Genomic DNA, 19,190 nt, shown 5'->3' with positions numbered 1-19,190 from the left:
GATGGACGGAGGAACAGGAAAGGGGGAGATGTGTATACGTGCGGAGCTGCACTAGTCTGCGTTACATAGTCTGGGGGATTCCAGCCAGCTGCACTGGGAGCACTGACCTTGGCAGCTATTGCTCTGTTTTTCAATCGGCAGGACAAACCAGCGTTAGATGTAAGTGTCAGCTGGTCAGACAAATGATTTACTGACATTTACTGACACAGACTGGAGCTTAACAAGTCAGCGCACGTGTGACCGGTGCAGAAAAATAAATCAAACGTGTTTTCTGAATGTACTAATGTGCTGTTTTCAGCCCGATCATTCACTTCTACCTCACTTCGTTATGCAAGCACTGCAATACAAGTTATAAAATTCTCTGTGCCTCTGCTACAGGATACAGGATGGGAAGCTGTCGGGGTTATTTAACGGTGCAGGTGTGTGAATGTGTTTTTTTCCATTCTTGTTTTTTCCTTCCATTTTGGAGCTGCTTTGCTTTTGATCTCCTGGGAGTCCAGATTTTATTTCTGAGGCGAGTTGTTTTCGCTGACAATAACTCTTGCACTGATTTGTGGAGCCTGCATGCGAGGTTAACCATTTATGCACTTGTTATATCACCATCCTCTGTATGTCCTGCAAAGTCTGGGCTAACTGTTCAGACTCTAGGAGCAAAGCAGGAACTTGCTTACCCTTTATAGTCAAAGCCAGACAATGAATCATCCTGCATCTATCACTGCTATTAAAGCTGTAAGCTGACTCCTGTGGTTGCTTGCCAGCAGCAAATCTTGGAGGGCCCGTGTTATTTTGGTGTCAACTATGCTTACCATGTAGGCTGTAAGATTTGAAAATCACCTAATTAAGACGAATGCTGAATTGTTAAGTCCCATTAAGCACATGTCTATAAGATTAGAGTTAACCTCACGGAAAGTCACACGCTTCCAATGATATCTTGTTTTTCCAACACTGATAAAAATGTCCCACAACTCCGTGATGAGCAACAGCAAAACATATTGATGGGCTGGTCAATACGACGACCTTTCACACTTACTTTGTGACAACTGTGTGAACAAAAACATGATCGACAGACAACAACTGGAACATTTCCTAAATGGTTTTCATGTTGATCCTAAAAATATTGGTTCTTATTAAATAGTGAGGCATCTTTTTTATAGTTTTACATTAGCCTGTGAGCTTTTAACAGCCAGTTAGATTAATGTCATGGAATATTTCAGACTTTAAAGGTATTCCATTACTCGAAATATCGTACATCAGGTGTTTTTTTATTTATTCTTCCTGTTAGATTTTACATAATCATATGATGTACATGTATTGTGTTGTGCTGCATGTTTTCAGCTATGAATAGAGCAAATTTCCCTGCTGTTATATAAGCTGGTTATGACCTGAGTCTTCGACAAAGGATGCTCTTTTCGCCTACACTGATGCAGTAACAACAAAATCTGGAATTCAGTTTTGATCTCTGACTGCGAAGTGTTCTTTGCTCAGCCGAGTTCAACGACTCGGTAAATATGTGCCCAGACGCAGTCGATCAAAAGCCTCACGGGTCGCGTTGTAACCTTAACCTGTTTGAGTTCATCAGTCCTTCAGCTTCGTCGCAGCGTGTGTGCTCTTCCCCATGAAGAGTGCTTAAATAAATCTATTTTTTTTTATTTTGCTTTTCTTTCAAAGAAGTAGACAAGAAGCCCAATATTGATGTCATGTTTGCACACTCACGAGATTATCTCCGTCTGAATTTTATCTTAAAAGACTTTACACAGGAGGCGACAACAAGACTGGTAACAAAATCCACCCGTCCATCATCTTCAGATCCCACTAATCAAGCGTTTTTTTGCTTTTTTAGAAATTTTGTGTGATTAATGTGGACACAATCAAAGCACTGAAACAGGTTTTAGGTGGGTTTTGTGGTTTGCTTAAATCTCAGCTGCCTGCCTAAGAAGAAGAAGTGAAACCAAGTCTTCAGTAAACACAGAGAGCAGTTAATTTAATCTAAGCTTATACAGCTTTTGATAAGAAAGGAACTGGTTGTATTTCCCACAAACTTAAAGCTAAGATGCTAAAACTCACAGTAATTGACTTTGTTTATAGTAAACACACACACACAAACTAAGAATAATGCATTACTCTTATTTATACTTAATTAACTCTGTCTCTCCTTCCTTGCTTTTGCACATTTTGCTCTGTTTGCATTCTTATTCTTGTTGGCTACAAATTTCATTTCACCCCATGAATGCATGGAATGGCAATAAAACCCACGAATCATTATTCACTTTCTTGCAGAGCCACCTTTAGCAGCATTAACTTGGTAAAATCACTTTCTGTATGACTTTATCAGTCTCTCACATCATTGTGGGAACATTTTCTTCTTACTCTTCTTTACAAACTTCAGTGTTTCAGCTCATTGTGATTTGTGGCCTTTCATTTATGCACAACTCTTTTAAGCTCTCGCCACAGAATTTCAATCATGTTGAGGTCTGGACTTTCTCTGTGCCCTTGAAGCACCTTAATTCTTTTTTCAGCCCTTCTGTTGTAGATTTGCTACTGTGCTTGGGTTCATTGTCCTATTGCACGACCCAATCTTGACCAAGCTTCAGCTTTCAGACAAATAGCCTCGCATCTGACACTAGAATATGTTGTAATTACATAGGAGTTCATTGTCGAGTGATTGTAAGGTGTCCAGGTCCAGTGGCTGCAAAGCAAGCCCAAATCATCACCGAGGCTTGTAGAGACTGTGATGTAGCTCTGCAGTTGTTTTTTGTTTGTTTTGAGCATTGCAGGATCTGACCTTAGAGGGAATTTGCTGGGATGTTCACTCCTGAAAAGATTCTGACATTCTGCAAACAGGCACCAGAATCTTCCAGACTAGTAAACTGTCAAAATGTCTGCTTTTATAGAGGTGCTAACACTTGCTGATGATCAATACATTGACTGCATTTGATTAGCAGCATCTGGGTGCTACTTACAATCTTATTTCATATTGAAGACATAGGGATGTTTTTCACAGGACTGCAAATCCTGTAAATACTCCTGTAAAAACTGCAACTACTCTACTGCATAAAGTTGCATCATTTTAGATGCAAACGTTCCAGCAGTTGTAAATGTGCTATTAATAGTCTGTTATGGCATCTTAAGACTCAGTATGGGTCCATTAAAAAGCCATTACACGCCTTTGTATGTGCATTTACATAAAATGCATAGCTGCTGATATTATCACGAGCATTTCACATGGCTGCTCTCCAAGTCCATACGATTATATAGGGCTGCACTTGAAACACAGGATGCATGCGGCATGCCAATGCTGTGTCAATATGCCCTGCCCCTAATCCCTCAGGGTGAGGCGTTAATCCAGTGCCCTTACCCTTGACCTGACCTCATAACAGAACATTACCTAATTTCCTTTTACTCTGCGATTAAATGAACTATAAAAAGTCAAATTAAATGCAAATTAGATTACATTCAGGCAACCCCCCCCCCCCCCCCACCAAAGTGTCTAACCAAACCCATGATGACTACAGATTGAGAACACTTTGTTCAGACTTTGCACTTCTGACTTTTGCACATCAGCCTCTGTGTCATGTGTACAGATGTGCGCCTAAACGTATGCAGACTTACAGTGCTGTGAAAAAGTTTTTGCACCGTCCCTGATTTCTTCGTTTTTTGGCATATTTGTCCCACTTACATGTTTCACATCATCAAACCATGTTAATGATAGACCAAAATAACCTGAGTAAATACAAAATTTGTTTTTTGAATAATAACTTCATTATTTAAGGGAAGACCGCTATCCAAACTTACCTCTCTCTAACAATTGGTTTTGAGTGTGTTTGACTGTGGAATGGTGTGATGTTCGTGAAATATTGTGTTCATTTTATGCCAGACAAGACGAGACTCAAACCTTCCAAAAAGTTCTATCTTTGTCTCATCAGCCCACAGAAGATTTTCCCCAAAGCCCTTGGGGATCGAGAAGGCATTGGCAAATGCAAGATGAGCCTTTTGTGTTCATTTTGGTCTGCAGTGGCTTTCTCCTTAGAACTCTTCCACAGATGCTGTTTTTGCTCAGCCTCTTTCTTATTTTTGACTCGTGAACATTGACCTTTACCGAGAGAAGTGAGGCCTTTACATGTTGTTTTGGGTTCTTCTGTGACCTTCTGTATGGTAGGCTGGCCACTCCCAGGAAAGTTCACCACTATTCCAACTTTTTGAAAATAATGTGCTGTGCTGTGGTTCACTGAAGCCTTAGAAAAGACTCTGTAACCTTTTCCAGAATGAGAGATGTCAATGACTAGGTTTCACAGGTTTTTGTTTCGATTGTGGCATGATGTGTCATTTTTTGACATCTTTTAGGCTACTCAGCTTTGTCAGACAGCTTCTATTTAAGTGATTTCTTGATTCACCATGTCTGGTGGGAATCGGGCTTGATGAGGCTATTAAAATTGAAATCAGATTATCATTAATGGGCCTAATCACAGTTAATCAATGATTTAACAAGAAGGTAGTTATGTTTTTACACAGAGCCAGGTAGGTTTGGATAGTTGTTGTTTTTTTTTTCTTTCCCTTAACATCTTAAATTTCCAAATTATTATAAACTCTATAGCAGGGATGTCACATCATTTGACTTCTATCTTAGGAGGGCTGAACCAGTGAAACTTCTCTTTCTCTCAGTGTAAAGACGTTTAACCACATGTTTAGCAGTATGATATCTAAACATAAGCAAAAGAAGTGCAGTTTCAACATGCAGTCTCTGTTTTTGTACATGATAATGCTGCTGTAATAAATAAATGAAATCTGGCAGCATAACCCTTCAGTCTCTTCAATGATCTGGGCTTAGATTGTAAGAAATAAATGTTATTTATGTTATTGCCCAGACTTCCAGTTGTTATTTATTTATTTATTCATTTATTTATGTTACCAACTGTAAAACAATAATGATAATTATAAAATGTTATATTAATGTTTAACTATTAAGTGTGTTAGTGTACTATGAATAGCCATGGAGGAGGTCTTTATCTGTAGAATTAGTTTTGAAACTTTCCCAAAGCTGTCCAGAGGACTCGGTTCAAATGTGTGCCGGCCTTGGCCTTGTGTTGACACCCCTGCTCTATAGATGCTGAGCTGCTGCGGCATCAGCTGAGCTTATATTGATGTTTTTATGATGTTTTATATCAGTATATAAGACGTGGGCATTTGCAGAAAACTATAAAGCCAGCATCTGTGTAATATGCATAGTATCTATCTAAGTACTTGATTTACAAATTGCATGCATTTTGATTCTTCTGCTTCAAACGCATGCAGGTTATCATTTTAATAATTATGTAAACCAGAAAAATCACGTATTGATAGACGGATATTCAGTTTTGCAGATTAAATATTCCAGCGTTATTTTGTGAATATTTGCCCCCGACCAGTACAGTGTAAAGATATTTGTCTGATATTTATCCTACGTTTTTATACTTTCGAGTCAACTTTTCTACATTCTGGTATTGTTTAAATAAATATTAAAATCTTTGAATAACATAAACGCATTATTTTCTATAGTATTTTTCTTTCCTCTCACGGGCGGTTTATGTTATTGCTGCTGTAGGTCGGCTATAGTAGCAAGTAGTCACATGGCCGGCCTGCATGCATGTAAACGGCAGTTGGAGCGAGACACAGAGAGAGAGAGAGAGAGCTGTGGGAGGAGGCGAAAGAGAGTAGGGGTGGGGGGAGGCAGACAAACTGGGGGCGCTCACCGACACAACGGGGAGCGCTTTTTTTGGGTGTTTTGAGGGCGCCTGGCGGATCTCCGGGCTCCTCTTTTCGCCCCTCCGCCCGGTTTAATGTGTCAGGCCGCCGTTGGCTGCCCTCGCCACCTGGATATTATTTATAACCGACAAGAAAATTGGATGGGACGGACGCACGAGCTAGACAATCCCGGAAATAACATGCGTACTCTCAGCCTGTCACGTACGCTCGCCGAGGATTTGCATTGCTGTAGGCTGCCGTAGGTAAGCAGTGGATTGTGCTTTCCCGGCGAGAAATTTCAACGCTTTTAGACCCCATAACCTGCATATTTAACTTATTTAATACTCTGTGGGACGTTTTTCTTTTTTAATGGCGTTCAATAAACCAGTTTAGTCTTTCACTCTTTTTTTCAAGGGGCACTTAACAATAGTGGTGCTGCTAAGTTGGTAATGAATGGCAGACAAAGACGAAATATAAATAATTTAATTGGGGTTTCGTCAAAATTTAATACACTTCACGATGTCGAAGCTTATATTGAAAGCTCCTTTTATAGTGCTCATTTTATCCTATATTATATTTTTATTATTTTCGTGTCCATTGTCAAGGTGGTATAGCCCAACTGTGTGTAAAAGTGACTTGTTTTGACCTTCCTTCTTTGTAATGACTAAAATCTGGGTATAAAGCTGCAGTAAATATTAGCCTGCACATTTTTTCATTTTCTTTACACTGATAGCATATGCTTAGGATTGTATTTTTAAAAATGTATAGGCTGCACTGTTTTCTTGCTCCCACTTAAAAAATACTACGAGTAGGCCTATATACCGCATATATAGCCCAAACTAGGAGTTTGTTGCACCACATAAATATTAGGAATTATTTACCTCAGCTCGCTGTGACAGGTGGTCTGCACTGTGCTATTAATAGGTCTAAAGTGTATCGTTTTGCTCTTCACAGAAATGCCCAACACACTCCCAGAATGTATATATAAGACACGGTGACAAACAAACACGCTGCTTCAGAGTATTTAAACCGGAGAAATGGGAGGAATCAAAGGCAGCAGAGGAGGACTTAGTCATGAAACTTCCATCGGTTGCGCCAGGGATCTTCTCCCCCAGAGAGAGCAGCAGCGGCTCAGCTAGAAAATGAGTCGAGGACGTGAAGTACGTGCGCATCCAGCAGATGACGAGATGAAATGGAGAGTTTGGAACAGACGGACCTTGTAAACCCAGCCCGCGGATCCGTCGCAGTTTCACACAAGCAGGACAGAGGAGCGAACAGCAGGCAGTTTGTCAGCGGACCGACAGAGATTCACCACACGCACCGGACGGACATGGGGCTTAATGGCTTATGTGCGGCGCCGGTCGGCAGTCCAACCGCGGCGGAGTTGCTCGCGGATCTAGCCTCTCAGACTGACTCCCCGGGAATCACCACCCCAACGAAGCAATGCAAAACCGGCGTGCCGCTCTACAACGGCGGGGTGGTGTCGCCTTCTGCAACTGTAGAGGGCAACCACTCAGGCGTTTTGGCTCAGACGCCAAATGGTTACCCTGCCCAAGTAACGGGGGTGGAGGGGCAAACGGAGGGCCCCGGGTACCCCCTCACCAGCAGAGCCTGCCTGATGGAGAACGGGGACTGGACTGCTCATGAGAAGCACCCGTCAGTAATGCGGAGACTCAATGGTGACTTAAAAACCAGACAGGCACAACAGCAGAAAAAGAGATGTGGGGAGAATCGGGAGATTGGGCCAGAGACTGTTAACAGCCAGAGCGTGGGGTCACCTGGACCAGGAGGTTCTATGGACCCAGTATTCGCTTCAGGGGACTCAGACTGGAAGCGGAGAAGGTTGGTAGAGGGAGGCGTTGCAATCAAATCCACAGAAACCAGCAGAGTGGCTCGAGCAGTCGCCCCTCTCTCAGTTGCTGTCAACTGTGGCAACAGTTCCCATTCCAACCAGTTGGCTTCCTTAACCCACGCTGCCCCTCATAATAATCAGCACAGTGGGCACAGTAAGGTGGCTTCTTCAGGCCTTTCAGCTACACCCGGGGTACATGCTGCCCGTAACCCACCACTTCCTGCAGGGACTGGCTGGTCAGCAGAGCGCATAGCCAAGCAGTACATCGTCCCTTGCATGACGTATTATGGGATTTGTGTAAAGGACAACTTCCTGGGCTCCCAGCTGGGCGACAGAGTCCTGGAAGAGGTGGAGACTCTAAATCAGAATGGGAAGTTTCGCGGTGGGCAGCTGGTGAGCCAGAAGAACATTCCCTCCCTTAACATCAGGGGCGACCAGATCGCCTGGGTGGAGGGGAAAGAGCCCGGGTGCGAGAACATTGGAGTGCTGATGGCTCACATAGATGAGGCCGTCATGTACAGCTCTGCCAATGGACAGCTTGGGAACTGTGTCATCAACGGACGCACTAAGGTGAGAGGAGTGGGGGAGGGGGGTGCGGGTGAGAGGTTTTAAAAGAAACGTGCCAGAGAAAACGGAGGACAATAAAGGATGCCAGAGTAGAGCGTCAGTCTGACCTCATTCAAATTGTGCTAGGCTGTCTTGTCTGCCCTGCTTTACCTTCTATAATGCCGACATGTGGGTAGGCAAACACACACCATCGCACCACATGGGGAGAGTGCGCAGGGCTCCTGCTGATAGGATGTCAAGATGAGCCCTGTGTTTGTGGCACATGCGAGAGGGAGGGGCTGCAGTCCTACTCGCACTAGGTTTAGGCCTGCCGAAGTTTATCTCCCCGTCCTAGTCCCTGCCTTCATACCTCTGGCACCCTAAAGAAGAAGAAAACAAACTCGGGGCTGTATCTCCTCCTGCCATCGCTTTATCTCTGCCAAAATTTTCTATCATCACTTTGACCCACACAAACATGGCACAGGCATGGCAGAGGAGTGTTTGTTTTCATTTCCCTTATCTTATATCTCATGCCACGTGAGCAGCATTTTTTTCCCCCTTATTTTACTTTAGCATCACTACGTGACCCAGTTTTTCCATTGATATTTTTCAGACACAGTGCACAATTATCAGAGTGCGGCCCTCAGGAATGAGCCCCAAAATTACAAAATACTTCCCCAATAGTTTGGGAAAAACATTGTAGAAGAGCAAAGAAAAAAAAAGAATTGAACTTTGTTAGTCTTTTTCCATGTGTTTATCTCTGTGTATATCTGTTAGGGGCACTGTATGCTCTCCCCCCTGTCTGTGTTTTACACGCCAGTCTGGGCTGGGGGTTTTTTCCCTTTGTTTTTTTTGTTTTTTTTACTCCTGTTGAAATGCGCAACCTGTTTTATGTGGAAAAGACGTCCAGGATGGCTCTTGATGTTGACCAAATGTGATCTGATCTGAAAAAATAGACACATTAGTGCTCCGCATTGGAAAGCTGTTGCCTGCAAGCTGGCAACCACACAAGTCTTTGCAGCGGTGTAGCAAATTAGCCAGCATTTATCTTTATGTCTATGCAAAATACAACACACAGATGTAAAAAGTTGCTTGAAACCATGTCAAACAACTGTTTTGTTGTTTGACATAATAAAACATGGATGGATGGATATTCTTTTTTCACCTCTATTTCCATAGTGCTTCCTTCACAACCTTGCTAACTCTGCTCAACTGCACATAGCACCCTGCCCTAAATGCATGTCTTACCATTTACGTCAGCTTGAGACTGTGTTTAAACGAGGTCTGTTGTGCTTATCTCACTGCAGCCGCCTTTGCTCCCTTAGACTTGGGCCGACAGCGCTGCTTCAGTAAAGTGAAGCCACTTTAACATAATGCCTGAGCAGAGCTGTGTAAGGGTAACACATGCCCAGTTTTCCACAATTACCCCCATCCCTGCACTTCAGAGTGCAAAAACGGTAACAGTAAGGTCTTGTGCATTGCTGTTGAATGGCATTCTGCCGTGTAGCCTGTCTCACATTAGAAAACACTCTTTATCTTTTGACACTTTAAGCTGCAGCTTACTTTCATGACAGAAGTGGATTTATCTTTGAAGTCAATAACGCATCGAAGGTGTTACTTCGATCTTGAAAACAACAACAACAAAAGAGCAAACACTTAACCCTGGAAACAGTATGCAAATCTTCAATGCAGAACTTTAACGCTGTAAATGTAAAATGTGCTGATTCCAGTTTCTGCAGTGCCATGAAATTAGGAGGACAGTGAGTCAATCTTGGTTGATTATTAGATCCCACTGTTTTATTGTGAAGGATAATACATCCTTCACAATGTATTGTGTTAACTTTTACCTACTTGGTCATCTATTCTCTCTTAGATGGGATAACAAACCGAGTGACCCCTTGGTGAAAATGTTCGAGACCTAAACGGCAGTTGTTCCCAGGCCAAAATCACATTGTGCGCTCTTGGTGCATAAAAATAAAAGGAAAAGGTCCGTGCCGCATAGTACAAAATGTCCTGACGGGGTGTTTGTGTGGATTAGTGCGAGAGACAGCATTGCAATAGGTGCAATTGTGGAGTGAGCATGAAAGAAAGAGGAAGTGATAAGGAAAGGAAAAGAGGCAGTACAGAATACAGATACATGGAAGGGGCACCGTGTGGGTACTGTGGGGTACGTCCTCTCGTCTCATTGTCCAGAGTGCACTTGTATTTTTTCCTTCTTCTTGGTGTTCTGCTCTTCTTCTCGTCTTTTCCTTTTCTCCACATTTTCATTTCCCATGTCCTTTACTCCCTTTCTCCTTTCCCGTTTTATCAAGCCCCTTATTTGCTACTTGGGCAAAATATTTCCCTGCCGTTACCTTGGTAACAGGCCCATACAGAGTAGAGCTGCGCATTGTGTATGAAAGAGATGAGGAGAGGAAAAAGAGGGCCTGGCAATGCCCAAAATAATGCCGCACCAGCAGTAAGTAGCACTTTTTTCCCCCAAGCCTGTCTACTGTTAGTCAGCAGAAGGCCGGTTTCGCTGCCTGTGAGAACGTGGGGGTGGGAAGGCAAGGATTATAGTGTTAACAAAAGGAATGGTAATGTAGTTTACATGACCCAAGGTGATACTGGGAAAGTCTCAAAGATAAGGGATGGGTTAGAGGAGATGTGAATGTGCAGTGGATCAGGGGGTAAAGGGAAGACAGTGATGAGTAAGCGAGAAAGGGCGATGCAGCAGAAGCTTGGCATATTAGGACTGTCTGTCTTCTGCAGTAAAGTGTCCTTAGATGCCCCTCCTAGAGCTCAGCAGTGCCACCGTGCAGGCAGGAGCCAGAAGTCATATACTAACACGCAGGCTAGTCACTGAGTTCCTAGCATGGATGGATGAATGGTTGGATTTTCAGTTTTTAAATCAATTTAATTTCCTTTCAGATAATCTATGGTAAATAGAACCAGATTTTAGTTTTAACAGTTAACATTTGGTTTCCCTTTGATGACAAGTTGGTGTTTATAAGGACGCTCGCCTATCATTTTGAATGCATCTTAATGTGATGTTATGCAAGGTCCACTACTCTAAAGGACCCAGGCTTGGTGCATAATATGTGGAGCTGCTAATTTTTTATTTAAAAAAAAGAAATAGTGTATCGTGTACATGCAAATGCTAACACCTACAGAAATAGTCGTTTGACTGTGTTGCTTAGGCTAATATTCAGGGCTGACTCATACATAATGAGTGCAACTGTGGCTATAGTGTGACTGACTCATAAGGGCACAGCCTATGATCTCACCATTTTTTTTTTTTTGGTTTCCTTTGTGTTATGTTCACACAACCCCGAGTAATATACTGTTAACACTAGAGGCTGTTTATTATATTTGAATTTGATTGTGTTTCTAACCATTTATATCTTGTCATGCGGCAATGTCTCCAAATGCGATAGTGCTGTGTTGATGTGATTCAGCTTTAGAGGCTCACATTTTGTAACCTTAATGACAAATTTGTTTTGTTTTTTTTAATTAGGCGAGGGAAAGAGGGGTCTACCGCCTCTTTCAAAACACTCACAGAGTTGCAGTGAATCCAGAGCCTGGGCATGTTAGCAGATATTGGCTATTCTTGAATGGGAGAGTGACACTCACTTGGATCACAGTATTGCTGGTTACGATATGCTGCTAGGGAACAATTATAGAGTTATTGTTTGAACTCACCTAGTCCAAGTCACACCCCTTCTCACACACTCTAAAACCATCCTTCAGCTTATATGAGCAGCAAACTAGATGTGAATCTGGCTAAGCAGCGGGCCGTGACATCAAACTGGAAGGACGGCAGAGATATGAGCTGGGAGTGGCAGAGCAGTTCAGCCTTATTCCGTTTTATTCACCCGGGCTCTTATCTCATTCTCAATTTGGAAGAAATTAATAATCTCTTTTTCTGCCTTATATGAAATCTCCTGCTCTCCCGGCTGCTTCTGAGTAATCAGTTTTGAAAATGGAGCAAAAATACTGTGCTGCTTGACAGTTAGTGACTCAGCAGGTCTCAACTGTGGAATTGAAAAAGATTTGTTTTACCGAAGAGTCCTTGAGCAGCTCCAAAACATTCACCATCAATGACTTGTTGACTTTGATTCACGTTTTCCATTCATCCGAAAGGGCTCAGGGCTGCCACACGGCAAAATGTGGTGGAGATTGAGGACTTCTTTTGGCCTGCTAACACACTTCTCTTATGTTTTCATAGCATAGAGTTTGGGAGACATGCACAAGGCTTGTGGGATCCGCAGGGGACTTTAAAATAGTAATGTTTGCAATCGTAAGGAGTAACCGATCTGTGCAGTCTATATCTGTTGCAGCAGATGAGTAATATGACTCAAAGAGGATTTTAAAACAGTTTACTTGAAGGTTAACGAATCCTGAAATGTTTATAGAAACATAACTACCACCAAAACCCAGACTGAAAACTTTTTGTTTCTGAAATTCTCCTTAGCGTTTGGAGTCATCACAGTCAACTTGCAACATTTTCGCTGCTGTGCGTCACACGCATAAAAATGCCTTCCCTCTCTTTTACTCGATCACCTTGGCAAACGGCAATGCCTGTATTTGTTCAGCCACCCCCTCACCCAGCCCCACCCCCCACCTCCACCATAATTCCCTTTATCTGAATATGCATGTGGCATTGGAGTTTATTTTTGTTCTCCTCCAGAACAGCTTGTTCTGCCTGCCTGCCCGTCACCTGGGTATCTACCCAGAGCTGCCATTAGAGCATTAATGCTGGTCCCGGGCAGGCATGTGGTTGGTGCAAGTTAGACTTGAACTTACTGAGGGGAGAGATGAGGAGGTGAGGAGGGCCAGAAATGACAGATAGGATCAATTTGTGCTGTTTAGCTGACCGAGTATTGTGTGTCTGTGGGTGTCTTTGCAACTGACAGGTGTAGACTGATGCAATGTGGATGTATATGAAACTTATTTGAATACTATCGTTGTGTTAGAAAACTTTTTTTTTTCACCTCAGGTAGGTTTAAAGTAAAAAATAATAATAAAATAAAACAATAACTCATCTTCTAAATTATATACCCTTCTTGTGTACGCTTTGATAGCCACAGTGTATCAGTGTGTGTTTAATGTGTTTATGCTTCAGGGCTAGGCCTGAGGTGCCTGATGCGGCATATCACATGTTAATTGTGGTTAATTACAGCTGTTAAGACAGTTTGTGGGCATTTATGGGGGAAACCATACTTCCTCGAATACATGCACACCCAAAATATTTACACTCATTGTTAAAAAAATCAAATTTGTCATTGAGTATCAAAATGTCTGGTATGCCATTTTCCCGTTCTCAATAGCTGCGATTCAGATGATCACAAACTGCCTACCAGAATCCACTCTGCTTCAAAGATAGCTGCCATTAAAATAAAACTACTTATAAAAATTATACTCATAAGTATTCTAAACCTGAATAGTTTCCTTTTTGAATTAAGTCAAAACCAAAGTATACCTTTATACAGTTTGCTGTCTGTTTAATGACAGAGTGCATATTTATCCTTTGCACAACAGAGCAGCTTCTTGTCTGCACAAAAGGGCACGTACCCCCACAAGACCGATCAGCTGTTATCACTGTGGTACAAGGTCAGCAGCAGAAGGTAATATGTGAACTTGACAGTGACAGCAGGGTGCTAAAAGTAGACTCCTGTCTGGTATTTTCTTCTTCTTGTCACTGTTTGGCATGAAGATGTTGCCAAGTCAACAAGTAGAGGTCCTAAGGGTTAGCACATCAAAACAAACGATCAGTTGTTCAAAAAAAGCCGAAAATGACCAATTATAAGGCAAACTTTTTTTTTTTACACTCCTCAGCCGTAAAAGGCTGACGGGCTATTGTCACTTCACTGGATGGGTGGCTTGGACAACTTAGTTTATGACTGCGATAGAATTCACAGAATTAGAGGCGTCATAGGAGCTTATACTGATGCCATAAGTATGTCTACTGCACGTCATGGATAAGTTTGAATATCAGTGACCTCAACCCCAAAGAGTCAGAGGTCATATTTTTCTGAAAATCTTGTAAATGCAATAACTAAAAAAGGAAGTCACCTAAGATTTTCAAATAGATACTTTAGGTCTATCTATTAAAAATCTCGGACAGGTTTGAATCTCACTGATCTCGATCTCAAGGTCAGAGGTCAGGTTTTCTTAAAAAATAAAAATAAAAATATCTTGTGAATGCAATAACTCATGAACAAGGCGACGTATGGTTTTGAAAACAATGCCATTGGTACATCTAATAGAAATCTCAAGACGAGTTCTAATCCTGGTGACCTTGACATCAAAGTCAAAATAACCCAAGAGAGTGCCTGGTTCTCCTGGAAATTTGTAAAAGGGTGTTGTTGTTGTTGTTGTTGTTGTTTTTTTTCTCTTCCCACTGTCATCGAGTACTTGCTCATAGGGGTCATCTGATTGTTGGGAGCTTTTTCTGTATTATTGTAGGGACTCTGTTGAAATAAATTCTAAGTAAAGCGACACTTCTGATGATCATAAGCAACACACCCAAATATCCGTTTTTCATTTTGTACAATTAGTCTGCTCATTTTGACATGGACACCGTTTGGCAGTCTGAGTCGAGAAGAAGAGGTCTAGAGGTTAATGAGCGCTAACTCTGAGCACTGGTCAGTAATGAGAGCAGACAATTGTTGCCAAGCAGAGTCACACAATCAAGCTCACTTTTCTATGAAGCCCAGCAAGAGGAGCAGGAAAGCATGCATCAAAGCTCTCCTCCACAAAGTGTTACAGTCACTTTTGAGTTTCACAAACAACACTAGGGCAGGTGTGTTTGTCTTAGAAATCTATGTGAGCAGGCTTTCATTTCCTAAGGGTACAAGTTGCACACTGTAGTACAAGAACTTAAACGATAGCATCAGCTGAGTTAAATCAATACTGCGGCATTGCAGAAGCTGTTAGCAATGAATAATAGTATTGCTCAGCTGAGCTAAAGTGATGCGCTGACTCGTATTGTAAGCTTTGCTTCCCATGCAGAACAGTATAAGTCAAGACAATGACAGTATCTTCTTCTGTTGTCAACCTGGAGAGATAATAATGAAATCGTTACTTTACACACTGCCAAATGCATCAGCCACAATCTCCGCTAGCAAAAGCTGATGTCAGTGAGTAAGTGAATCAGCTATAGATTTTTCATATATTGAGGAGACTTAAAGCCAGAGGAGACAGTTTGGAAAGTTACTGAAGCACAAATATGCCCCAGTTAATCTGAAGAATATGTCACACAGCCTTGTATGTATCATATTTTGGCACAGCTCTATTTTTTAGCCTACAGCCACGTGGCCCTGTAGTGGCCCTCGTCTGGAATGCGCATTGAACGAAGGACTTTTCACGCAGGTCTCAGTTCCCTCTGTCTCCCCAGAGAAAGCAGTGCTCTCCTGCTTCACAGCCTCCAACTCTCAGACGTCAAGCAGGGGAAATACCAGCGTGAAACCATTGTTTGCAGATCGTTTCTTTGCTGAACTCTGACATATTTCTTTGCTTTACTGCGCTGCCCACTTAATAACACTATGGAAAATATTAAATATTCAAATAGTTCTCGTGTGTGTGTGTGTGTGTGTGTGTGTGTGTGTGTGTGTGTATATGTGTATAGATAGATAGATAGATAGATAGATAGATAGATAGATAGATAGATAGATATATATGGTGGTGTGGTTTACTGCAGAGGGTTCGAAAAGCCAAATGTGAGAGATGATTAGAGCAGGAGATGAGGAGGAGGGTAGCTGCATCATTCCTGCACTGCATCACTCGTATCTTCTGCTAGTGGCCGACCTTTCAAACAGTCCTGCCTCTACGTTACAAATATGGCTGAAGAATAAAAATCAAAAGTTAACTCTGTGTTTTTTGTTATAATGGTGTATCAAGTTATAACTAATGATCCCATTTCTTCTGTTTTTAGGCCATGGTTGCCTGTTACCCAGGTAACGGGGCAGGGTACGTGCGCCACATTGACAACCCTAACGGTGATGGACGGTGCATCACCTGTATCTACTATCTTAACAAGAACTGGGATGCCAAGGTACATTTTTTTCCACTATTTGTTTCACTCAGTTGAAATGAGAAAAACAAGTTAATCATCATTAGTTTATATGTGCATCTAATGTTATTGCATTATTATTATTATTATTATTATTATTATTTTGTATTTGGTAACCCGGGTAAACCCTCAGGGATTCGCATTATGTACTTTGGAAATAAGTATTTCTGTTTCTGTTATGCATTTGTCTTGTTTGTAGAAACAAGGTGGGTTGCTGCAGATCTATCCTGAAGGCAAAAATGTGGTAGCCAAAGTTGAACCTCTCTTCGACCGGCTGCTCATCTTCTGGTCTGACCGCAGGAACCCACATGAAGTTAGGCCAGCCTACTCAACTCGGTTAGTAACACGTGCACATTAATTCATGTAAAATCATGCAATGGGTTATTGGCAGCTAACTGTCTTCTGTTGCTCAGTTCTATAAGTACATCATAATTAACCTACAGTTTAGGCTTTTTGTGCAGAAACCAATATATGTTTTTATCAAAACTATTCCAGCAGGTTAAAAAAAGATTACATTTATATTTTCCCTTCGCTCCCCTCTCTCTATTCTCATTTTACTTCAGCGTGGTCATTGTCGGTGTCTTTCTACAGTTGATTACGTGTGTGTATAGAAAACTGGGTTTCACATGGGTTGAAGTTTCCTTGATGCTCACACGAGATAATTCGGACCCACTTTACAGACCGACGTAAGCGTTTGCATGTTTACAAGGTCACGTGGCACGTAGCCTTTTACTCTCCCATCTCCTCTCCTCTGCGTCTTGACTGCTGGGGGGCGAGGTGGGGCCGGAGGCAGGAAATATGTGTTTCCTGAGGAGGTCGGTGGGAGGGAGTGGGGAGGAAGGTTCGATTGCAGGACTCGTGCTGGAAAGGCAAAGACATGAGAGACAGGAATAAACAATACAGCCCCACAGGAGAGATGAGAAACAGCAAGAATTAACCCTATGCTGCCTGTGACGTCTGCGGCCTGGTCGACTTTAGTTTTTATTTGTTTCTTTTGTGACATTGTGACTGTTACGACCATTGTGTTCCTGCTTTATCAATTTATAAAATTCACCGACAATGTCTCTTTTTCTTCTTCTTTTTTTTCCCCCCTTTTTGAGCCATAGTTCTTTGTCCATAAAAAGATGAGCTTTTATTCTTATTTCAGCCTTTTTGTCTCTTGCAGCTATGCCATCACAGTCTGGTACTTTGATGCCAAAGAGAGAGCAGAGGCTAAAGAGAAATACCGATTGGGTGAGTTTTCTGTTTTTACTCTTCTTGGTTGTGAGCAGCGTTACTTCTTGTTTCATTTGGTGTAATTTGTTGCTGCATGACGATTAATATGCCTTTTCTGTTCTTGCATCCATAGCAACAGGACAGAAAGGTGTTCAAGTGCCTGTCACTCAAAACAGCAGGATATAAATCTCATCTAGTGACTGGAGAGCACTCTCAGAGCATTACGTGCCTTCCTTAACTGTTAATGGACATTGTGATCATTAAGAGAGATGCCGTTAAGCTATTCATCACCGCAGCTCTTCAAGTGTCGGCTGTCAGAGTCACATCACAGCCCGTGATGTAATATTTTTGCTTCCCTATGACCGGGCTGCTGAAACGTAGAGCACAGCGAGCAGGATTGTATGGCAAAGGTCATATTTGCACGTCGTGGCAGAAGAAGAAGGAAAATTACTCGAGCTTCTCACTGAATCGCCTATGAACACAGCAAGCTGAAAAACATTATTGCAGTTTTTGCCTGTTCAGTTATCAGCGGTGTATTGAGATATCAACGTTTTTACTCTGCTCTCGTGTATTTTTTTCCCAAGCGAAACACAAAGAGCAAAAGTGGTAAATCAATGGAAGCACAGTAGAAATCAATGCCATGAGATTCTTTGCTCCCTCTCGACTGTAAGACAGTGCCCTTGTCTCATGATGTGGGCAAGACAAAAGAAATGGGCCATGACAACGCAAAGAGTGGCTGTCAGCCACGATGCAGTGGACAGCCGCGCCGTGGCACTCATTCGGTCCTGGCTGAAGGACTAAGTCTTGCATGGGGACAGCTCTACACCATAGTTTGACACTGTATAGCACACTATGTAGGGTTCATAACGTGTGGGCTCTTTTGCAACAGCCTCTCAAAATGTTAGTGCAGTAAAAACACAAATCCAGCATGAACCTCTTTTTTTTTTTTTTTCTTTTTTTTTTTTAAATCTTTAGTAGATACAATGTGTGTGTAACAGATTTTCAAGAAGTAAAGCTGTTCTACATACTTGATGGAGAGTCCTCTGTAAATGACTGAAATTCACAGCTCACATATGAGACAAGAGGCAAGATGTTCACTGACAGTGGACAATACAGGGTTTGAAGAAAGTGTGTGTGTGTGTGTGTGTGTGTGTGTGTGTGTGTGTGCGCGCGCGCAGATCCAGCTTGATTCTTAACTGTTCTTAACAAAATGGAAACAACAAGTTACCGTCAGTGTGGATGCTGTTGAACAAATCTACCCACCCCCTTAAAAAAAAAAAAAAGAGGCACACAAAAACAAAAGATGGATAGCAAAAAGAATCAGATGTCTAAGTTAAACTTAGCAGTAATTAACAGAACGATTAATCTCAGTCAGTCTGTGTGCTCGAGACCTTTTCATATACAAAGCACAGAGTAAACATACACTGTATAAATGAACAAACAGCCAGGTGAAAATATTGCCTACTCGTGTGTGGGATTGAGTATTTGTGTGTAAATGTGCACGTGTCCGTCAGATTCCAGTGTCTTGAAGAGGGCTGCAGGTATTCTCTCAGTGTATCTTAGATTGATTGAAGAGAAGGTTGTTTTTTTTTTTTTTAATTAAAAAAAAAAAAAGCACTTTATTGTTTAAAATTGCCATGCGTGAATGATAGAGGGGGAAAACATGATTACAAATGTAGATTAATGACTTTATGCTGTGTATAATATGATTCATTCAAATGCAATAGAAACTAAAACAATGAGAAAGAATGGAAGCTGTCTTTTAAAAAAAAATGTATTTAATTAAAATGTTTCTGTTTTGTACAC

At 41.9% G+C, this 19,190-nt stretch overlaps 1 protein-coding gene across 1 annotated transcript; it reads left to right on the top strand.

Annotated features, from left to right (window-relative positions):
- Nucleotides 1–5,718: 5,718 nt before the first annotated feature.
- Nucleotides 5,719–18,980, top strand: egln2 (egl-9 family hypoxia-inducible factor 2). Its single transcript, XM_085369995.1, has 6 exons — nucleotides 5,719–5,981; nucleotides 6,673–8,140; nucleotides 16,032–16,151; nucleotides 16,369–16,505; nucleotides 17,335–17,402; nucleotides 17,518–18,980. The coding sequence occupies exons 2-6, from the start codon at nucleotides 6,911–6,913 to the stop codon at nucleotides 17,568–17,570; spliced, it is 1,608 nt and encodes a 535-aa protein (XP_085226121.1). The 5' UTR covers nucleotides 5,719–5,981; nucleotides 6,673–6,910; the 3' UTR covers nucleotides 17,571–18,980.
- Nucleotides 18,981–19,190: the final 210 nt, after the last annotated feature.

Source organism: Diplotaxodon limnothrissa, linkage group LG14 (assembly GCF_057381915.1).
Source record: "Diplotaxodon limnothrissa isolate DT_005_m linkage group LG14, D_limnothrissa_male_GT1.1, whole genome shotgun sequence".
Lineage (NCBI taxonomy): Eukaryota > Metazoa > Chordata > Actinopteri > Cichliformes > Cichlidae > Diplotaxodon > Diplotaxodon limnothrissa.
The sequence above is the reverse complement of the archived record's forward strand: the minus strand, read 5'-3'. Positions and strand labels throughout refer to the sequence as shown.

Excerpts from the sequence above, each read along its gene's own strand:
- egln2 (XM_085369995.1), top strand. The coding sequence starts at position 6,911 with ATGGAGAGTTTGGAACAGACGGACCTTGTAAACCCAGCCCGCGGATCC. Across the intron at positions 16,152-16,368 it reads ACAAGAACTGGGATGCCAAG|AAACAAGGTGGGTTGCTGCA; the intron begins GTACATTTTTTT and ends TCTTGTTTGTAG. Across the intron at positions 16,506-17,334 it reads AGGCCAGCCTACTCAACTCG|CTATGCCATCACAGTCTGGT; the intron begins GTTAGTAACACG and ends TGTCTCTTGCAG.